Genomic DNA, 22811 nt, shown 5'->3' on the forward strand with positions numbered 1-22811 from the left:
AGAATGTGGAGATGAAGATAGGTTCAATACTAGAGTTGCAAAATGACCAGGCCCAGGGTGCTGGCATACTGGCATTCTATATAGGGAGTCTTGTCTGAAAATAGTCAGCAGCAGTAGTTATCTATGCTTCTGGTCCTTGCTCAGATTATCTTGTTTCTACAGTTCTGTAAATATGATGTTGACACTCCAAGTAGCAGAAAATATTAAAAAAAAAAAAAAAGAATGATTGATGCCATCATGTGACATTTTTGTGTGCATGCTATTTATGGGCTTGAAAAAGGCACATAATTAACTCATTGAGGGATTAATTTAATAGCTTTTGGTTTTCTGTTATTGCTAAAATTTGATCACAGGTTAAGTTTTGGTTCACTTCCGGTCCTCAAGCTGTGCTGTTCCTTCTTCAGGAGAATTAGAGTATTGGGATATTTCCAAGGAGTGAGTCTGACAAAAACAAATGCATGAATTAGGGATGGTGAAATGTAGTTCTGTGCCTTCAACAAATGTCAAGGTGCTCATTCTCACCTTATCTACATAACTATCATTGGAAAGCCAAGTCGGATGCTGGCTATTGAGGATCCTAGAAAACTGTGAAAACAAGGTCTGCAAGCAGATGTAGTGTCAGTCAGGGATACAACAAAAGAGGTGGAAAACAAACTGGTTTTGTTCAAATTGGTTTCTTTATTTATACATATGAATGTAAAGATTTATATACCTAAAACTTTTGTGTATTGGTAGCAATCTCATTTAATCTGTTGAGAATTCTTATCCTGTCGTGCTTATAGTATCTTGCTGTGTTTACAACCCTAAATCATCACAGTTGCATTATTCCACTGGAGAATTATCTCTAAGTTAGAACTACAGTTGACATCTGTTCTGTTGTTTCCCTTTTTCTTTATTAAAAGAATTGAATTTTCAAACTATTAGTTCTATTTGTTGCCACTGTCTCTTATTTACTGTAATGTTTTCATATGATAATACTCATAAGTACTATAGCCTATATGGAGGTCCTTTTAGCTACAGTGAAATAGATTCTATTCATGATCATATTTTCACTTGATAAAAACCAAAAGAAAGGTTTTACATTTACTCATAACATTGCGTGAAGGAAGTAGAATCAAGAATAAAGTTTGGTACTGTTGACTTTCACAAAAATTGTTCATTTCATAAAGGAAATGACAACTTTTGTATTTGATAATAATGCTTTTGGAAATTTGACTTTACAAATTCAACTGCAAGTTATTGTGATTTTCTTTCTCTGAGTGCAGTGAAAAGGAAAGCAATTTCAAGAGAAACTGAGACTTGAACTGTAAATGAGGTTGAGAAATTTTGTTCTTGAGAATGACTGCTAGTGGAAAATGCAGTGACCTTATGTCCCATCAAAACATGGTTTCCATGTTATTAAAAAAAAGGGGGTGCGGAGAGGTGGCAAAAGTAGTTTTCTTGTTAGTCTGCAGAGTGTCTGCTCTTCTGCTGGGTCAGAGTCTGAGCTTTTAAGAAATTCACCTCCACGTACTTGGCTTCTTGTGGTCCATTGTTCACATGTAGAACCAATGTTCACCCACATGTAAGACGCCCTAAGTTACTGGAAACAGGAGGAGATACTTTGATCTCAGTTCCTTTTGAGCATCTGCTTGCCACAAGTCACCTGAGAGGAGCAAAGAGAGTGGACTAGTATAACGTAGAAGGTTTATTCCAGGGTACCTAGTAGTGTCTGTAAGCACATCTCATTCAAGACTTGAGCCTGACACCTTTTTCTATAAGCCATGCAGATCTTATTTGTCTTATAAGAGATATATTTACTTTGTCACTTGCTATTTGTCATTATGGAAGCAGTCATCTTTACTGCTACTGTTTTGTGAGAAAAATCCTGTGAAAATGCTTTGGAGGATTGTTTCAGTGGACTCGAACAAATCTACGGGAAAATCCCCACTTATGAATAAAATCTGTATTTATTTTCTCTTGTTTGGCTTGTAGGTTTTTGGGGGAGGTTCTTTTTACTTCTGAAAGGTTAGCTAATATGTCTTCGAATACTGTCAGTTAAAGATTTACGTGATATTTTCAACAGTTTAAAAAGTGTAGTTCTTTGAATCACTCTAGGTGAAGCAGCGTATCCGAGTGGTAACCGTTGGTCTTACCACAAAATAGTTTTGGTCTGTCTGTGCAGGAAAGATTTAAGTTTGATCTTCAGCAAAACCACTAAGAAAAGAAAGATATCAAAGATTTCTGAGCTTTTTGTTGTTCTTTAATCCAGCAGCAAGAATGTGAATTTTAATTTGATACTTTAGGTTTAAAGGAGTGCAGCTTCTTTTCTTTTTTAAGGCATTAGAAGAGAGAGATGGTTATTATGTACAGCAGTAATTCTTAAGCTTTGTTCTTCTTGTCTGAAACTCAACAGTTCAGCTTTAGAGTATGACAGTTTCATAACACTCTATTTTCCAAAACTTTTAAGCTCCATAGTTCTATTTTTCTCCAATTGATTATCAATTTAAAATACTTATTTTATCCTAAAAATCTGTAACATGGATGGAATTCAAATAATAGTACGTAAGTTTGATTATTTGAAGGTAAACTTAATCTGAGAATAAAGTATTGTCATGTTGTTGCGCTGTTTGTCCAGTAGATGTTGCTGTACATGCATAAAATAGGAGAATTTCTAAATATAAAACTATATCTGCACTTAACATGTTATTTTGAATAACTTTTGAATAATTTGCTTTGTGTTCTCAGTAGACTCCACAGAAAGTTGTAACTACAAACAGGAAGACTATTAGTCAAACCACATTTTTTTTCAACTGTAACTGTCTCATGCAAAGTATACTCATGTTCCTCAGTTTTCAAAAATGTGAACTGTCCATGAAGATGCTGATTATTTTGCAGTGTCTCTTTTTCAGTCAGTTGAATTATCTTGAGAATATTTTCAACAAAATGCTGTTTCTAAAAGCCCATGAGCACAAAAAAATTAAGTTTTAAAAAAACATAACATCTCCTACACACATTGCAATTCCAAATTGCTCACATTCCAAGAAGCATCTGTCACTTTATATCAGTATTATTACCTGGGTAGCTTCCACGCTGAGAAAATCATTTCTTCATAGAAATTTGATGCACAATTAGGCTGTATATGTTTTAGCTCTCATTAACATTTTAATGAGAATAGTTTAATTTCATGAAGTTTGTATTATTTGAGCCAGTTTTGGACTTGTCCCCAACTTTGTGTGAAATAAACATTGTTCCTTAGAATTAAACATTAGCACACTGACCAACAGGAAGTAAAATTTATTGATGATATGGTCCCTAGCTATTCAGATAGCATGAGTTAATTTTTATAATTACATCACAAACTCAGTGATTGGTTTTCACTTCTTCACATTGAAACCCCCCTTTTTCAGAACTATTTTAACAGTGCTTATGAGATACTTACGCTTTTCAATTTTCTCGTTTTCACCAGACTGCTGAAAAATCTGGCCAAATGGAAAAATCAAAGAAAAACGCTAGACAAAGACAGAATGATTTCAAGGTATGTTATGGGAAGGAAATATTGCTTTCTTTCAGTTGCCCTTCCTAGCAGAATGCTTTAAGCATCACCACCTTGAAAATCAGATTTCTTGAATCATGTATGCCCTTATACCTCATCCTTCCAGACTCTCTAGCATGAGGCACCTTCTGTAAAGCATGTTACAAGGTGCTACATATAGCAAGTACATACGCAGCTGCTTAAGCATATTGGTAGGTCTTTTTGCTTGACTTTTCTCTCCCTTATTCTGACACAGAAAATGATTCAGGAAGTCATGCATTCTCTGGAGAAACTTATCCGTGGAGCTTTGCTTCCATTCAGCCTCAAAGAAGGAGAATCAAGACAGTATGGCGGCTGGGAAATGAAATCTGAACTTTCTGGCCAGTGGCTAACACATGTTATCCAGACAGTAAGGTAAACAGAGCTGTTGACCTACAGTATGATGTTACTGCTAGAATTTATATGTTTTTTAAGAGATATTGTTTTGGATTTTGTTGTTAAATACTCTGAGTACTGAGAAAGTTAATTATTGCAAAAATAGAATCACAAAAAATTGCTTGTGGCAGATTTAGAATTCTGAGTCCAAGTTTAATTAATGGTGTCTCATAGTCTCACTACGTAGCTATATTCTTTTTTCTTTTTTTTTTTTTTTTCCCAGAACACCTAGGTAAAAGTAAATAATTTGGTAATATTTGAGTAAATAATTTGGATGAAGTGGGATTTGATTCTTCAGGGTAGAATTATTAGGAAGTTATCATCTTCCCATCTTCACATTTCAGCCAAAATGGGTAAAAACAACATGCCTCTTACTATAGTGTCATTCTTAAGATATCGTTTACTTTCTTAATTGTCTTTCGAAAGCTGGTACTCCTCCTGCCTATGATGTCATTCTGTTTATAATTCTTTGCTTATAATCTTAGTAATGTGCATGTCATCGATTACAAAATGTCTCAGTAAATATGCAGAATTTGCTTCAATTTCTCCGTTGATAAAATAAGTCATCATTATCTTTTGGAAAGTCAAGTAATACCTGGAATTGATACTATAATTTTTACCTGCAAGTTTCAAACCTATTTGAAGGTTTGAACCTTAACCTTATTTGGTTAATAACAACCAAAATGTAGAGTTAACTGTAGCCTTCCTCTTTATTATCTTACACACGTTAACTCATATGTAATTAATTCTTACTAGAGATGAGGCTAGCAATGATGCATACCTTTTGTTGAGTCTGTTTAGCACTTCCAGATGCTGACACCGACAAAGCAGATAGGCTATTCTGAACAGTCTAAATATTGCATATAAACCTTACTAGTTGCAAAGTTAGGTAGTAGCTTAGGTCATACTTTTATAATTCCCAACATATTTTCATCATGAAGCACATGATAAAATCCTGCTCTTTTCAGTCATTTCACAATTGTTTTCTGCCTGTATTTGAAAAATTATAAATTTTTGACAAATTACAAGGAATTGGAATAAAATCTGTGCAGTCATATTTTTTCTATTTTTATGCATCATACAGAGTGGGGTGGTTATGCAGCTTTGTACCTTACATCCCACCCTGTCACTGCCCAGTTTGAGTAGGTTCCAGAGGACAAATTGGAGCTTAATATAAGATGAAGCCATTGCCTGCAAGACTTCAGCTTCATTGTAGGGATAGAACAGCATGTTCATTAGGGTGTTATACGAGGAGAAGTGAGGGTTGTGAAAGCTGTGTGCTTACTTGGGAATGGAATCAGCTCTAAGTAGAGGACTTTTATGCAGTGTAAAGCAGCTTAAACTTCTCACAGATGTCTATTACACCCTGTGTTTCATGGATGACTGAGATAATGCAGATTTATGAAATTTACAAATTCAGTAATTGTGCTGAGCTGATAGCAGTCAGAATCTGAATAGCGTTTTCGGAGTCAAGGCATTGTGGAGGTGTAATGCAATTACCAGTCAATGTGGTGTTTTGAGGATTTATGCCCACTACCAGGGTTTTTTGTTTTGTTTTGTTTTTTAAAAAAGAGCTTGCAGATGGATGACTGGAAAGGTTCCTCTTGTTATTGAGCATGTTTGCTTATGCTTTACTATTACTGGTTTTTGGCAATTTCTAGTGTCTGAGCTTTGTTCAGTATTAGCAGTAGGGGAAACAACAAAGGCTGCATTTGTGTCGTCCTTGCTCACACACCCAAGAGTTGGATAAAAGCAATAAGCTTTACTTTGTGCCCATTTCTACAGTCAGTGAGCAACAGTCATTTTTTATAATGCTAAAATGCTATTTCTTGTAAGCAGCTATTGTGTTGGTATTTCTAAAGGGAAAAATGGAAGTGAATCTTTCTATCCTCTGCTAGTCGATCTAGTGGTTTAAGACCAGTCCCTGCTGGCAACCAAATAGTTAATGAATTCACTCTTCACTTGGCAGTAGCTGTATTTTGAAGTATGTATACCATCATGACCTGACACGTGCTTACATCACCATTTATTGTACTTGAAGGCTGTTATTGTTTAATACAGGTAGACAAAGCTTCACTATCCCAGTTGTAGACCTAAGATTTGTTGTATTCATTCATAAGAATACTGCAAAGAAGTTATCTCTGCTTCAGAAGGAATCTTAGATTAAAGGACAAGATTGTTGCAGGAAGGCAGGAGGAAGAGTGCAGGAATTGACATTACTGTAACGTTAGAGAAAAAAAAATCTGTATTTTCATGCTTCTGAATTAAGCAAATAAGTAAACTTTTAGGACTTGGGTAACCAGTTTTTAAAGACTTAGTGTGGACGAAGCTACTGTATTGACAGCCACTTCAAAAAAAAAATGGTGTAGTTTTATCAGTTTAAAAGACTTAAGGGTTTACACATTGGGTTAATTTTTTCTTTTCTCTTCAGGCTTAGTTCTGAGTCTCTTACTGCACTTGAGATACCCAACGATATGCTTCAGATCATCCAGGATCTTATTTTAGACCTTCGAGTACGTTGCATTATAGTGACTTTACAACATACAGCTGAAGGTAATAAAAGACTTCATCTCTCTCTGCTTACCAAGCCACGTTCAAGACATTAGTTTTGCTTGTTACAGATGTTTAATTGGCAGTGAATTCTGTAATATCTCACAAGAATTACTGAAATATTTTGCCGCTCTGAGAAAATTCTGTATTCTGAATGTTTTCTTCCCTTAATTGGATGAATACAGTAGTTGAGATCTGTCTTCTCTTAGCTGAGGCAGTTTTACAATGCAAGTGATTTATCTCATCATGCAACGTTTCTGTATTGGAAATACCACTTATTTTCTTTTTTGAGTTCTTCCACAAAGAGAATAATTAAATAGGCAATGCCCTTTGCCCCCAGACCCCTGACCAAGCTCCTATCCCCCATCTTCTGCCTGATGTTCCTTCTACACCCTGACACAATTTAAAAAAACAAAACCAAAAAAAAAAAAGCCCTTGTAGAATATTTTAGTTGTGGGTTTTTCCACAGTATAATTCTCATACTTCCAACACTAACAGTATAATCCTCATGTTTCCAACAGTGTGCGTAGCTTTTGCCATAAATGTCAGGATCATAAAAGCCAGTAATACATTCTCTAAATCTAATGTGACTTCATGTGCATCATAGGCAATTCGTCTTATCAACTGGTAGTTAATTCTGAAACGTAAATTCAAGTGAAGTAAATCTTCCAGAAATAAATCTCCCTCTTAATAAAAGTTCAGACTAATAGTTCAGCATTTTTTCCTAAAAAAGATTAATTACCCTCAATGCTAAAACAAGAAAAAAAAAATCAATATCTTTTTAAAATTAATTTACAGTTTAGTCAATTTTTTTCTGTTATACAATTTATCACTGACAGGTTGACAAGAATCTAAGTATCTCACTCAAGGCTTAAATGTGCTAAGTGTAGGTGACTACATTTATTAAACAAATTCTTAAACTTTCAGTGACAACAAGTGTAAAAGTCTCTATTATTTATTCAATGCAATATTAATATGAATTGTATTTTTGTCTCTTAATTATTTGACTAAGTCCCACTTCAGCATTAACATTATTTTTTCCCACGTTAATACCAAGCTCATTAGCCATACAGGTATATAGATTATCTTTCTTACGGGGAAAGCTTTATCACTGTTTCAGTTTTTACATGAAATATTTAGAAATCAGATCTCTATGAGTTTCTTACTCATAGGTTATTTGTCTGGACAGGACTGGATTAGTTGGACCCTTGGAGAAACTATGGTTTTTAGAAAATCAGTGAAAGAACAGTTAATGGGTGTTCTCACTGGGCTATGTAAATGGATTTCAGATCTACCCATGTTGTGTTTAGTCAAAGGGCTCTTCTCGAGCTTGAATTTCTCTTTATAAGCTATCTGAAACACGAGCTGCATTTATTATTAATGTAAGGCTCGCTCTTGATGCACGTCATAAGTTGGTAGGGTCATTCAGACAATTGATAAGGCATTCTACCATTAGCTATTTAAATAGGACAAATCTGCCCACACAGAGGGTTTTCTTGTAATTTTATATAAACACAGTATGCTCGAGCAGTCTCTGTTCTTTCCCTCTCATGTGTGTTCACTGGTCATAAAGGTCATGAAAGCCAGACTATGTGAATGCCAAATCAGACAGGGAGTTCACATGAGCGCATTTGACTGGAATATGGTGAATTAGTTCAGTGAAATTAATTGCTGTTAGTTTTTGTTTTGTTTTGTTTTTTTTTCTAATATGTATTTGTGCTAGCTCAGATCTGGATTAAAAAGAAGAAAAAAAAACAATGTAAAAACTGACCAGTGTGATCTAAGCCCAACGGAAATACCAGTTGAATCAGTGCTTTGCTAAAATAAAGAAACAGTAATCATTCTCTACAATCTCTAAATACATTTTATTCTCAGTAAGACTGTTTCTGTGAGATGTGGAACTGCAGGATGTTGCCACCACTTCAAGCTTTTTAAATTACCAGTTAAAGCACCAAGAGTAGTGAAGATACTTTTCAGCATGCATTAGTTGCACTCTTTTCTTGGTGTTGAGGAAAAGATGGTAATTCATTGAGATAATTCCTCATATAAAAAGAAGCTTTGTGATATACTGATGGTTCTGAACAGCTATTTGCCTGTGAGAAAATGTGTGTTTTGACCTGTTTTTGCCCATCTGAACCGTAAAGTTTTATTTAATTTCTGTTTATAAGTCAATTAAGCCAAAAAATAAAAGTATTCTACATCATTGTTGATTATTTAGTTTGTCCATAGTGGAATTTGTTTACAGAACATGAGCTCTGGATTTACGTGTTGTAACTCTGGGTTGGGATCAGTAAGGATATTGAAATTGGCACCTTTCGGATAGCAGAAGAATTTATTATATGTGCTTTTATGTGTTTTTGAGAAAGTTTAGCACCCTGTGTGGTGATTTTGAGCTTCTTTGTGGCTGTTAATTATGAATATATTTGCTGTCCCTTTCGTCTTTGCTATAATGCTGAGCAGTACGTCCTGTCATTTTTAATTAAGAGCTGGAGTGTAATAGCCTAGCGACTGCAGTTCTTAAACACAACATTTCATGTTGTGATTAAAAAATTTAGAAAATAAAAACAAACCCAGAGCCTTCGTAATACTCTGAATTTTAAGCTTTCCAGTAAAAGGTGGGCTTCATGCAGCTCTTGCCATGTATCATAAATGTGCTTCTCTGTGTGGTTTCACCAGCATCCTATGTTCACGTTTCATTCTTAGTCATTTGAGAAGGCTGAAAAGTTCTAGACTTTTAGTGCTGTATGCTTGGATGCCTAGTCATTGCTGTCCCAATGTCTGTGGTTTATCTTTTCAAGTTCAAGGAGTTTTTAATAATGAAAATTAACACCTCTTTTTTTTCTTTCTTTCTCTGTCTTACAGATATAAAAAGGTTAGCTGAAAAGGAAGACTGGGTTGTTGACAATGAAGGCTTGACATCATTGGTGGGTAAACTTGTGTGTTGTAGCCACTTTCTTTGATCGATTCTTTTATTTTTAAATTAGAGTAATGAAACTGTTCTGTATGTACTCCAGAAAATTGGAAGTTTGGACTTAGTGCATACTGGTATCTATATTTACCAAGATCTGAAAACACAGGAAGTTCAAAAATCCACATTTTTTATTGAGCAGTTACTGTGCTCACTCTCAGTACACACATCACCAAACATAAAGTTATTTTTCTTCCTTTTTCAAAATGTTTATTTGTGCTTCTTTAATTGTTATGTCTGAAATAATTTTAACATTGTGATAATTGCATTACTAGATAGTCATATTTTCTAAAGTGCAGAAGAGATGGTGAAGTTAACAATAACATAAAATATCTTATGTCTGCTAAAATTATCAGAGCAGTGATTTTGAGATGTTTAATATTGATGTTACCCACAAAATGAAAGCTTCATTTCGATATTCTAGTACCTCAGTTGTTCCACAAGTAGCATGAACAGGGAACACAGATCAGTCTTCAGTCTTTGAGATGCGTAGTTTCTCTTTCAAAAGCAGCCCTTTCTCACTTGAGTGGAGTGGTTCAGAACTGTAAAAACATGGGTTTTTTCGTATTTCTTATTGCAACATTTGTTCAGGGAGAGGTAAAAAAGTTAATTCTTTTGCTACAATATAACCACTTTCTATTAACCTTGAGATTTTGCCACTTCACTTATTGAGTCCTATCTGTATTCCTTCTCACACTGATGTTATCTAACTGAATGCAGGCTTCAAGTTGAAAAACTCCTTGAGTGAGCCCAGTTACTGTGAGTGAAATTTAGAACCAAAAGTGGATAAAACTTTGCAGTTTTAGAGTGAGTTCGAGGCTGAGAATAAAATGGTTGAGAATTTACTTCTTACATAAGTATGGTTTCTATTTGTTTCTGCTATTTTATGTGTGCTAAAAGAAAGCCTTTAGTAACTCTGACTGTACCCAACCTCGTGTTTTATTATTTTTTAAGAAATAAGTAGTGTTTTCTTCCCAACGATCAGTAAGATTTTCAGAATTAGATTTATGCTTGCAGTATTCATTCTTTAAAAAATGGAAATCAATTCAGCGTATGCCAGTTAACGGTAAATTACTGGATCTAAAATACATTATAAATCTAAAAATAAATAACGTACTTCTCTTTTTTTCCATATCCATACTCGTCTGTTCATCAACTTGTGGGGGATTCTACACATTATAAATACATATAAATAAAGGCTTTGTAAATTTGTTCCATGTATTTAGATAAGAAATAAGAATTGGACATAAAGATCTGTAGCTTAACTGTCTGCCTGAAGTAGGATTCTTTAAACGTATCAGAACAATTACTGCTGACCTTCAGTATGATTTTGCTGAGATAAACAATAATAGTTTTCATTGTTAAGTATCTTATTTTAGGGATGGTTTACTGGAGTAAAGAATTCTTTTTAAGGTCATGAGAAGTTCAGTTCACATCAAAATGCTTCATAACTTAGTAGGCACACTACCATGGAATTGATCTTTAGCTGAATAAATAGGTCACTTCTCTGCTATAACGAGAAATTGAACTGAAAAGCAACTAATTTAGGAGATTGCCTACACACAATCAGCAAGCAACTTGAAACCAAATTCAGATAAACTAGTGAGATGCTTTCTGGAAATAAACAGTATTGAGTAATGGCTAAAACACAGCAAGCACCTCGTAGATGTGACTTAAAAACAACGTGTGAAAGCAAGAAGACCCTGTGGGAGGGAGAATTGCTTTGTGTATGTTATCTAAGGGAATGCTCCACAGACTTGTTTTAGTTTTTCTTATTTGCTTCTATAAATACGTGTTTGAAGTTGAGTAGGAGGGCATGAAGCAGTCACAATATACATATTGTAGGAAGGGATGTTGTTGAGAATTTGAGTGCTATAACCTGATTTGTAGCTTCTCATCTTGGTTTCAGTTGTCAGTGACTTGGGCAAGTCCCTTTACTTTTCTGTTTATTACTTTATGCATCTCTAAAGTGGACTGACAGGAGGAAGAAAGATCCTCTGCTGTTTTTGTTGTTTTTTTTTTAATGTTGGCTGTATCCTAAAAAATCTTTGTTAGTAAGCATTTAACAGCTTTTCATCTATTTAGAAGTCAGACTTGAATTCCTTGTGCACGACATTTTCGTAGATTCCCCCTCTTGAGGCAATGATTGAGACATGACAGTGGTGGCAGTTAATTATGTTTTGTCATAATGAGATAATTTCTCTAGTATGTTCATTGTAGCAAAAATTAACAGGCTTAAACAGGGACCAATCACTCTCTTTGGAGATGTGTCAGGCTTACGGCAGAAACTTTTAAGAAGATAGGAAGTACAGCTGCAGGTAAGAGATACAGTAAGACAGAGAGCCAGCTCTCCTCAGTTTCATTATGTGCAAAGAATAATCTTTCTGAATGGATTTCTTCTCCTGAGGTGTTTCCTTTTATGGTGACACAATACAGCAGCAGCACGTTACCGTTCTTTTTCTTCTAAATCAATCGCAAAAAAATAATAAACGAATGTTTAGAACATGATTTGCAGCTTGACATCACTCTCATGTTCTACTTCCATCACAACATTTGCAGAAATACAACTTACTCCTAAGCATCAAATGGGTGATGTGCCATAAGCTATCTACTGTTGCTGCGAGTTTACACAGCTTAGCTTTTTCATCCATCTCTTTGACTGAAAGGGATGAATGACTTCCCTCTTTCGTAGAACAGTGACACCTATCTGCTTCATACAAAAGCTTTCTGCCCAGTACCAACAAGCAGTCTTGAAGAAAAGGGTGACTTAACAGGGAAGAAAGAAAAAAAGAATGACCAGAAAAACTGACTAATGATTATGATGCTGTGAACTCATTTGCACTTTCAAAGTGAAATTGGTACGTGCCTCAAGACATTTTTACTTCAGGTCTGGAAATCTGGAAGCAAAAAAAAAACCAACAAGCCAGCTTTTTTTCCTTCAGTTCCATGTGAGAGCCATTTCAATCTGCTTTTTGTAGAAGGTTTTTGCTGCAATAAGTTGTAGAAATAATAGATGTCCAAGGTGAAATTCTATCCCAACTTAAATCAAGAGGGTATAGGAAAAGTTGAAAATAAAGAGTTTAACCATATAGCATGAGAATTTGTGTGTGTTTGCTTGTTGCTGTATTCATTTTACGTGACATGCTTATCTAGAAGCTAAAAAGTCGTTTGCCTTTCAGCCTTCCCATTTTGAACAGTGCATTGTCCATTCCTTGCAATCTCTTAAAACTGTGCTGGACTGTAAACCTGGAGAAGCCAGCGTAAGTTTTGACGTATATTTCTAATTTCCTTCTTTTTCTGTAAATTGCTATTATGTTTCAGATCAAGAACCAAAGAATAATACAGAATATTTACCTTTTTTTGCACACTCTTTTCACTGCTGCTAGCTAGGTTCATATTTCCTGTACTTCCTTTGTTTAGGGTTATGTGTACGGGGCAGATGGGACCTATATTTAAAACTTGAGTGCTGTTGTGTTAGAAAAAAGTTACTAATGTTATTTTCAGACAGCCATCGATGTGATGTTATATAATATATAAATACACACTCATGCATTCCCAGTTCTGCATCTGAACTACTTACAGAACACAGATCCAGCCTTTTAGTTGTGTAAGAAAGCTTACTACTTTTCCAAAGCCTCTTGGACCATTCTGTATAGATGTTCTCCTCTCCTTTATTTTATATTTTATGGCTGGCTTGTCGAGTTTCTTACCATTATTCAGAAGAGTCTACAGTGCATAGTGAATACTTCCTGATAAGATACAAAAATTTTTGAATATCCTTGGAGTTTTTTGCTGCAGTTTCATTATCCAACAGTGGTACATATCATCAACGCTGGTATCTAAGTACTAGAGTTTCCTTGCTTTTAGTGTTTTAACACTTCATGCTTGTGGAAGTGCTTATTTGGACTTATATTCTTTCTTCCCATTCTTATAATGGGGAATAATCAGAATTGATATCTGAGAAAGCACTGTGTCTCAGCAGTCATTCCCATGATTTAGTTATCACTGTAGGTACAGATTTACTCAGGCCTTCCATGAGTATAAGGCCTTGTGAAGCAATAATGTGTTTTTATTTTCAGGTGTTCCAGCAGCAGAAGATACAGGAGGATGTGTGCCAGTTAAGCATTGGGATCTTGCAGGTAACTCAAAGTGTGAAATTGTAAACAAACAAAAATATATGCTTTTAATCCTGCCCAGTTCCCAAAAAGTAGCTTAAGTTGGTGGCAGTGCATTGTTTCCCTAGATATGCTATGGAATCACACAAAGTATTTTGCTGAACCACCATCATCATGATTGAGACATTTGCTGAGCTGTAATGTCAGTATCGATATACTGTGATAAAAGGAGCAGTGCTGATTTTTGTCAGCTGAGGATCTAGCTTCTAATTGCAAACCAATATTTTTTACAGTAAGCTTTAGTATTTCAAAAAGAAAAATTTTTTTGAAATGTGGTAATAGCATGCTTTAGGTTTCTGAATCATTGTTATAGTATTCTCAAACAAGAAGTCTTGAGGTAAAGCTAAGATTGAACTTCAAAAGAAAACAAACGGTTTAGATTGATGTCTTGAAAACTATTAACAGTGACTTCTTTGCAAATGAGTTTTTAGCCATTTATGGTGAAAATAACATCTGTTCTTTTGCCACAAGTATCAGTGTGATACTTATAAAATTAAAAGTAAACCTTTAAGAGGCATAAGGTAAATAAGGTTTAAGACAGTGGAAGGTGATAATGATTGTTCCTTTTCTACTGACTGTAGCAAAATTGAATTTAATATTTTCCCCCCCCTTCAGTTCTGATAGAAAATATCTTGCTCTCTTGTTTCTTAGGTTTTCATAGACTGTTTGGAACAGTTGAGTACCAAACCTGATGGTGACATAGATACATCACAGTAAGTAAAATAATGAATATGGCATTTGTTTACAACTTTATTCAGTGAGAGGCTTTGTAGCATGCTGTAGAAGGTGTTGTTGGTTTTGACATGACCTTGCAGTAAATGAAGTGTCTTTGTCGCTCACTAAGCAATGTCTATTCATGGAGACAAAGCCACTGCTTTTCTTATCTGCTCTTCAATTTTGACTGGATCTTTTCGTATTTCTGCTAAGTTCAAGAACGTTTGTTCCATAGTTGCTCATGAGCCACTTGTTTTGAAGACCAGAACAGTCAGAGTAGAATTTCCAAGAGTTCAAATAATTTCTTTGTGAAATGCTTGAGACTTAGCAAATATTGTTACCTTCAACTTGTGTTAGGAAGAGGCCAATTGACTGTGTTCCTGATGTAAATTTTATTTGCTGTTTGGATGTCACTATTTAGTAAGTGTAAAAATAGATCAGAATCTGTGGCAAACCAAATGACTTAAAGAAAGTGAAAATGCTTTTGAGAAGAGTCTGCAGCTAAAATAGTACTGGCTGTCCACAAAGAGCTTGCTGCCTTTCTAAGCATCTTCTCGTGGACTACTTTATATTACCTGCTGTGAGGGGGTTTTCAAAAAAGCATCATTCTTTGGTTACAAGTTGTTCACTGAATTGTGTCAGATAGTCAAAATCACTTATGCTACTCATTTTTAAACAATATTCCTAGTCTTTCAGTTGATGTTTCATCTCCAGATTTGTTTGGAAGCATACATGAGGACTCAAGTCTTACTTCAGTAAGTTTTGACTTCAGTTTTTACAAGTTGATGTGAAACTTAATACTTCTCAAAATTCCAGCAATGTGGTTCTTTTTATCTTTCTTTTTCTTTTTAAAATCATTTCAGATTTCTGGAGTTTCTTTTTTTGAGAGCAAGTCTGTATTCTGGAGGCATTTTCTAGTGTAAATATACAAATATACACATACATACATAGAAAAACTATAAGGATGTATGTAAGGGTATTTTTAAAACCACTGTCTATGGTGTCTTTGTATAGTATCTTTAATTAAGATGATTTTTGAGATTGTCCTTCTCAGAAACTAATGTAACATCATTGAAAGCAGTGAAAATAGTCCTGGTGCTTGAAGAGCTGAGGATTTGTGTTTTGATTAATCAGCATGTTTTAAATGATAAGAGTTATTCTGGTCACCAGTTACTTTTTAAAATACATGGAGTTACTGATATTGAGCAATGCAATTTTTCCCAAAAAACTTTCTTTGCTGATAGCAGTATTGATTATTTCTGTAACTTGGTTGAGACTTTTTTAAGAAACCAAAAAGTTTATATTCTTTGCACTAATCCCTGCAAGAAGCCTAGCAAATACCTCTTTGGAGGTTAATGTGACTTGGTACAGGTTTAAATGTCAGAAGCTTTACCTCATTTATAAGAGCTATTGGCATTACCACTACAATAAACAATTGCAAAATCAAGCTAGATTGTTTGAAGAGACTATAATAACATGTTTCATTGTTAAAATCCATGGAATTTGACATGAATTGTTACCAGAGTAATTTTTCGTGGCCATTCCAGCCTTCCTCCCACACGTCATGGAAATGGCTGTTGATTTGTTTTTTTTCTGCTTATATCAATAATTTTAAACAATATTTAGATCTTCATGATATCACATTTATTTTCGTCTATGAATCACAGAACATCTTCTCTTTTCTAATTGAGTAATGAGAATAGAAAAAGTGAGTTATTAATCTGATTTCTCACTATTTTTAAAGTGCTTATTTTTTATATTTTCTGTGTACCAACAGATGAGCATGTAAAGTAGTAGGCAGCTACACATCTCACTCTCAGTCAGAGTATTACTGGAAGACAAAACTGTCAGGAATTTTTCTGGGTCTGAAAGTCAGCATAACATTTTATGAGATCTCCACCATGATTACAGTGATTTCATTGCCAAATAATTTTGCTTTCAAAATATTTGCTGTTGTTGATTCAGAATTGCCATCTGAGATTCCACCAATTTGTCCGTTGGTGGAAACCAAAGGGAAGAGAGAAAAGCAAATTATTGAAATAGTAGTTGTATCTTTTTGTTTGGTTGTCTCCTCTTTGAAAATTACACCATTTTGTACCAAAGCCAAGGAAAGGCAATTCTGGCATCTCAACTCCAAAGTGTTTTAATCTTCTTGTAATAAATATATGTATATAAAAATTATGACTGCCTAGAATTTTTTAAACTGCTGAAATTTTATCAGCTACTAAAGAATCTTTTGGTATTTTAGAATGGGTGGGTACATTTATTCAGTACCTGTTCTGTTTCCCTTGTTCTAGCCAGCTCCATGTGATGATCTTCAGTTACACTTTATGATGGTCATCAGTCTTAGTAAATTCCTTGAAACACAGTAAAAGCCAGAACCACTTCCTGGAAAGTTGTCCAAACCTAATTTTTGTAAAGAAGACTTAACCACAGTTCTGAATTAGTCACAGTTATTCCAGTGAATGCTCTGGATCCGATAAGAAAAAGCATGTTTGTTTAGTCATTACACCTGGTATTTACTCAATTCTTGATGTTTTGTTGACAAAAATATTACTGAACTTCACTTTATTTATCAGCATGTCTACTACGCACAGAGTCAATAAGATGCTACACACTAAGATTATTGATCATGCTGATACTTCTTGTTTTCTAACTGTTGTCCTCTTTCTCTTACAAAACAAATTTTTAGGAACAAAGAGTTTTAATTGCACTCAGTAACTGTCGTTATCTGGAACGTCATACCTTCCTAAACATAGCTGAACACTTTGAAAAACATGGCTTTCAAGGCGTTGATAAAATAACTCAAGTAAGTGGGAACACTGGATTTGAAGTATACACTGCTTGAAGGAATCAGCTTGCACTTGTTTTACTTTCTGTGGAATTAAGTGCTCAGATATCCTAAATGACTCTTGAGTGAGCATGATACAAGTGAGTGGATCCCCCAGCACCAGTTGAAGGACGCAGCAATGATGATATGTTCGTATGAATTCTTACAGGGCTTATATAGCTAGTGTAGAAAATGTGACCTCTTACTCAGGTTTTGTGTGTTCCCTGGCAAAGCTTATCAGATTTCTTAGTAAAGCTGTTTAATGTCACTGTTTTCTTAATGCAGAGAGTAAAAGATTATTATCTGAGAAATACACTTGATAAATTATTTCATCTGGCAGTTTGCATTACTGATAGCTGTTGTTCCTAAACTAGTTCAGTTTTTTTGTTGTGTTTTTTTGTTTTTTTCTTTTCGAAGAACGAAAATGTCAAAGTGGGCGGCAGTAGCTGTCTCATTTTCCTGCCTTTTTGTAAAGATTAATCATTTTTTTTAATGAGAAATGGTTTTTTTACTTAATCCTTAGGGCCATAAAGTTTGTTTATTTCCAGAAACATTTGTTGATTGTTAGTAAAATGTTACCTCTTCTAGTACAGAGTAAAATATTTTACTCAAACAGATACTTTTACCATACTGTATATCCTTTGTCCTTTTCAGCCACAGAAATTAAAAAAACTTTCAGCCAGAGGATATTTTTAACAACATTTAAGTGGTGTTGATATCATACTTGTATTGGCAGCACGTTATAGAAATTATTCTGCGTGTCATCGTTCATTCCTGCTGAGATAATTAAGAGTTGAGCTACATACAGTTTGTGTGGACTGTACAGGAAAATGAGACACATCTTATGTATTCAACACTCTGTCTTTACAGCCACATCAAAGTATTGCCTTTCAATATCTGGTAGGCAGAATTCAAACGTTGAAGTCACAGGTTAATTTCAAATCTCTGTTAACTCTTTGAAAATGGGGACTGATGCTGTCCTGCATGTCTGATATGTATCAGTCGTTAATACTAGATGTGAGGAATTGAGTAATCAGATATTTCTCATCTGAAGATGGCTATTTTTGCAATCTTCATTAAGAGAGGCTAGAAATTAGCCTCAGAGGCTGGTTTCAGTCTCTTTCTCCTGTCACCTAAGTTTCTAAAATTGTTTGATTTTTTTATTGGATTAACAAATGCAATAAAGAATTGGAACAAGGTTTGAAAAAAAAAAATTATTTTTATCTGAGGAAACTGAAACAAAACTGTATATTTCAATTCTGTTAAAGTGAACTGTAATATATGTTAGGTTGTTGTTGTTTGTTTGTTTTTTCAATTTGTATTTCTCAGAAGGAAAATTAATATTGTGTAAATGTTACCAAAAAATGTAAAATGGTTACCAAGAAGATTTCCTTACATTCTGTAATTTTGTTACATCTATTCTTTTTATATGTGCAAATAAAAGAAAAATGACCGAATTTAACCTTCTGCTTTGGTGTGCGCCATCTTGGCACATGCTCATGGTACTTCTTTACCAGTAATAATATTTAATTAATGCATAACTATTTTAGAATTACTCTTCTGAGGTGACTTTATCATCTGTTTAGTTGATTAGCAACTGCAAGAAAATGTGTGTATCCCATGATATTCATCAGCCTTTGGTTAATTTTCTGAATAAAACTGCCTCCAAAGTTCTGATGTTCAGGTTGAGCAGAGTGGCTGCTGAGATGAAGGCTCAAAATGGCTTTCATATAACAATTAAAAGCTAGTTACAATGAAATTCACAGCAGAAAGATAACAGGGAGAGAATATCTATTTTCACAAGCAATTACCTTACTTGTGAGTCTGGAAAATGAGTGTACTCAATGGATGTTGTTGAGGACATCTTAACAGCCCATTCTGGGCCTGAAATAACCTTCAGATGAATTGTTCTGTCTTGTAACCTTTTCAACAGCTGAAAAACAAGGTTACCCACCATTATCTTAATTGTGCAGTGAATCTGAAACAGGTTGAAATGAACTAACATGAAAAAAGAGACAAAAAAGTAATTGAGTAACAAACAAGCAACAACAACCTGTAGTGAATGTGCACATGGTCTTTATATCAAGTGACTGCAGAAGTAGAAGGGGGATTCATTTAAATCTAGAACACTTTCTTATGGAGAATCAGAACAGTTCCACAGACTGGGTGGATATTTGTTGAGGCTTCCCCCTGGAACATGCTTTTTTTTTTCTTCTCCCCCTTGGCTATCTTATACCTAAATAGGAATGATCTTTGGATATTTACTCTCTCTAATCAAAAGGAATTGAAGGGAAAAATCTCTTGAAACTCATTCCTGGTTTATCTTTTTTCAGTAAGGGAAAAAATAAAGTTTAGTGAGATTGCTCAACATTTTTGAATGTATTCTCTTTCGCATTTTAACAGGCTGTGGGAGAGCAGAGGAAGAAGAGGAAAATAGACTTGATCCTCGGTTAGGACTAATTTCTCAGTGCCCAGTGAAAATCCAGTCTTCAGTATATAGATCTTTTCATGACAAATTAAAGGAGGTTGCCAAACAAAATCAAGAAAGTGACAGTGTCTGTTGTTTCTGGTCAGCAGCTTCACCACCCCAACTTGTCTGAACCTTGCAGATTCTTTGACCTCAGTGATACCTCTGCTTTCCCCTGAACTCATGATCTCATTCCTGAAGTCATATCTCCCTTCCTGAATCAGAAATTGCAGCTTCCTTTTCTTGTACTTGGCAATGCATAGGTATGCCAGAGGAGAGCATAGTTTGGAGATATCCATGTAGTGAAGAAACTTCACCCCTTATTCTGCAGCTTATTGCATTAAACCTTTTGTCTTTCATAGAAAAAGAAATTATTAGGAGTTGCTATTTTTCCTTTCTTTCTTTCTTTTTCTGAAGAGCCTGTTTGGTCTGGAGCCCTGTTTGCATCCTTGCATTTACAACTCCTTAATTTTTTGAAATTATACAATTATATAAATCTGTTGTTTTGTTTTTTTACCTAGTGCTTGAAGAAAATGTGCAGTAGTTGAAAAACTCTTACTCAGACATAAATACGTTTAACCAAGTGTCACACAATTTTTTCAATATACTGTATTTGCGTTTAGCACCTGTTGCCATATGAAGTTATAAGATTTTATGGTATGCATTGTATTCCAGTATTGCTTTAGGAAATATTACTACAGAGGGGCTGTGGTGTTTAATAAAGTAGATTTGTATAAAATGTGAAGTTTTTCAGATACAGTGAACAAATTGCATGTATTCCATTAGCTTCCAGTGTAGTCAAGCTGTGTAAAGTACTCCATTGAGAGCTGTTAACAGAATAATACCATAGGTGTTTGTGAACTGCAGCTTATGCATCAGTTATATGAAGATGCCTTGGCATGGGGAAGTTCACGTGTATGTCAGAGGCTCTTTAGTCTATACATTTTCAGGTGTAGAACCTATAACAAAAAATTGTAATGCTTCAGTTGGTAGATTTCAAGCGTTCTAAAAAAATCTTCATGTTTATAATGGAAATTATTATGCATATACTGTACAACTCAGTTGTTTGCTTGATGCAAGATCAAGACATCCTGACAGGCTGAAAAAACTTATGCCAGTAGACAGTTATGGAATGATCTGCCTGCTTTGTTATTTCTTGGATCTTTCCCAAAAGTTCTTCATGCTGAGCACAATCAGAAAAAGATTGTATATTGACTGGAATTAAAAGATCGAATGGAATTTTGTGCTTTTTAAATATATTGTGTACTGAAAAGTATTGCTACTCAATAGGGAAAATTAAAGACAATGTTCTAAGGTTTTAGTGTATATGATTTAACGTTTGTAATTAATAGCCATTTATGTCTTGTTTCTTTAGGTTAGTATGGAATCCTTGAAAGAGCTGGATCAGAGACTGTTTGAAATGTACATTGAATCCAAGGCTGATCCCATTGTTGGGTCATTAGAACCTGGCATTTATGCAGGATATTTTGACTGGAAAGATTGTCTTGTTCCAGCAGGTAAATATCTGCTTATTAAGCTCTGAAATTATTTTAACAGTGATTGATAGAAGCTAAAATTTACTATACAATTAAAAACTTTTTTCTACTCTGTTTTTAACTTTTGACAAGTCCTTATTATAAGTTCTTTCTCACAGGTTTTATTTAATTCCTAAATCATTTTTTGAATACCCCCAAATGATTAAAGCAGCTTTTATCACTGATAATCTTTTTAGTGCTTGTTTTTGTGATTATTTTGCTTCATTGCTTATATAGAATAGAAATTATTATAAAAGACATCTTTGCTACTTTCTTATGAAATTCATTGAGATTGTTTGGATTTCTTTCCAAAGACTCTGGCCATTTTGGTAATAGACATAATTACAGGTCTGAAAAGGTAAAATTATGAGCAAATGCATAATATAAAAGTAGTTCAACAACAAATGTCAAACCATTGAAGAAGGGCAGGAATATAGTATTTAGAATGACTGAGATGTTAGTCATTTATTTAGTGCTCTGAGAGAACCTCCACTTTAGAGAAGCATAATGAGAGCCTGTTTGTTGTTTTTTTTTCACAAGTGAATGCTGTGCACATGTTAGCTTTAGATCCTCTCAACGTGGTATTTATGTGGAAATTAGTTGCAGTAACTTAGTTTTTACATTTTTTATATGATCTATTAATTTACAGTAAATACTTGGTTAGATGACAATTCATGTTCTTGGCTTCATTGTTTTATGGAGTTGTATTTAGTTCACGTAGTAGAAATTTTGTGATAATTTTGATAGGTAATTACAAGAAACGTTTGTAATCTAGGGGCTGCAATGCATGCTAATTGTAACTGCAAAAACTGTACGGTTTGTTATTTTTGAGAACAATATTTTTCATTATTAGTGTTGTGCTTGGAAAATATGCTTTAATATGTGCAATAGAGATAAATTTTAATCTTGCATTTAGGTTGCTCCAAAAGTAATGCATCCTATTTATTTCCATGGAAACTATAACAGGGCACAGTAACGCTCTTTGAAAGAGAAAATTCTCAGCTACAGAATGCCTTTTTTCTACACAGTCAGAAGCAGCAGCTCTGCATTTTCGTCTCCAATGATCAGGAGCCTGCATGCTATACTCATGAAAATCTGCACCAATAGAGGGGACCCACTGGCACTGTCATCACTGCTGAAACACACCTCCCACAACCTCACTGTGCTCGCATTCACTGGTCTCTGTAAATGTTTACCAAACATCCATGAATGTCAGCGATTTCCATTTTTTCCTCCTGGAGGAATTCAGTGATATGGTTTTGCTTCATATTCTCTTCCATGTCAGATGCAATTTTCCAAGATTGCCCCTCTGCTGCCAGCTGTCACGCAGCAACAAAATGCAGGGGATTATTGGTGGGAAGGTTCATCCTCTACTACCATACCACCAACATCCACTTATGATGCCGTGTGCCAACATAATAAAATAGAAGGCATTACTTTTGGAGCATCCCTCATATGGGCTGAAGTCTTTTATATGGTTACTGCATTAGCTTTCAAATAGTACTGGTTGTACAATTGAGGGAAGTTTTGGCAAGAATAGTCCTTTTTTTAAAGGTGAGAAGTGGGATATGATATCAGTTTGCCCACATTTAAGAGATAAGGTAAGTACTCTGCTACAGTCTG

The 22811-nt window shown here is 34.7% G+C and overlaps 1 protein-coding gene across 2 annotated transcripts in view; it reads left to right on the forward strand.

The window, feature by feature from the left end:
• Positions 1-22811, forward strand: part of EXOC2 (exocyst complex component 2) — a 131015-nt gene that overhangs the window by 73391 nt on the left and 34813 nt on the right. For both annotated transcript variants that reach the window (XR_008209953.1, XM_052697562.1), the window contains exons 14-23: positions 3449-3517; positions 3771-3928; positions 6381-6502; positions 9362-9423; positions 12647-12727; positions 13547-13606; positions 14294-14355; positions 15045-15111; positions 17049-17165; positions 21029-21170. Coding sequence is in view for 1 of the 2 variants with exons in the window: in XM_052697562.1 (XP_052553522.1) it covers positions 3449-3517; positions 3771-3928; positions 6381-6502; positions 9362-9423; positions 12647-12727; positions 13547-13606; positions 14294-14355; positions 15045-15111; positions 17049-17165; positions 21029-21170 (940 nt within the window). In the remaining variant the exon portion in view is untranslated. The remainder of the gene's footprint in view (positions 1-3448; positions 3518-3770; positions 3929-6380; positions 6503-9361; positions 9424-12646; positions 12728-13546; positions 13607-14293; positions 14356-15044; positions 15112-17048; positions 17166-21028; positions 21171-22811) is intronic.

Source organism: Tympanuchus pallidicinctus, unplaced genomic scaffold (genome assembly GCF_026119805.1).
Source record: "Tympanuchus pallidicinctus isolate F22 unplaced genomic scaffold, pur_lepc_1.0 scaffold31, whole genome shotgun sequence".
NCBI lineage: Eukaryota > Metazoa > Chordata > Aves > Galliformes > Phasianidae > Tympanuchus > Tympanuchus pallidicinctus.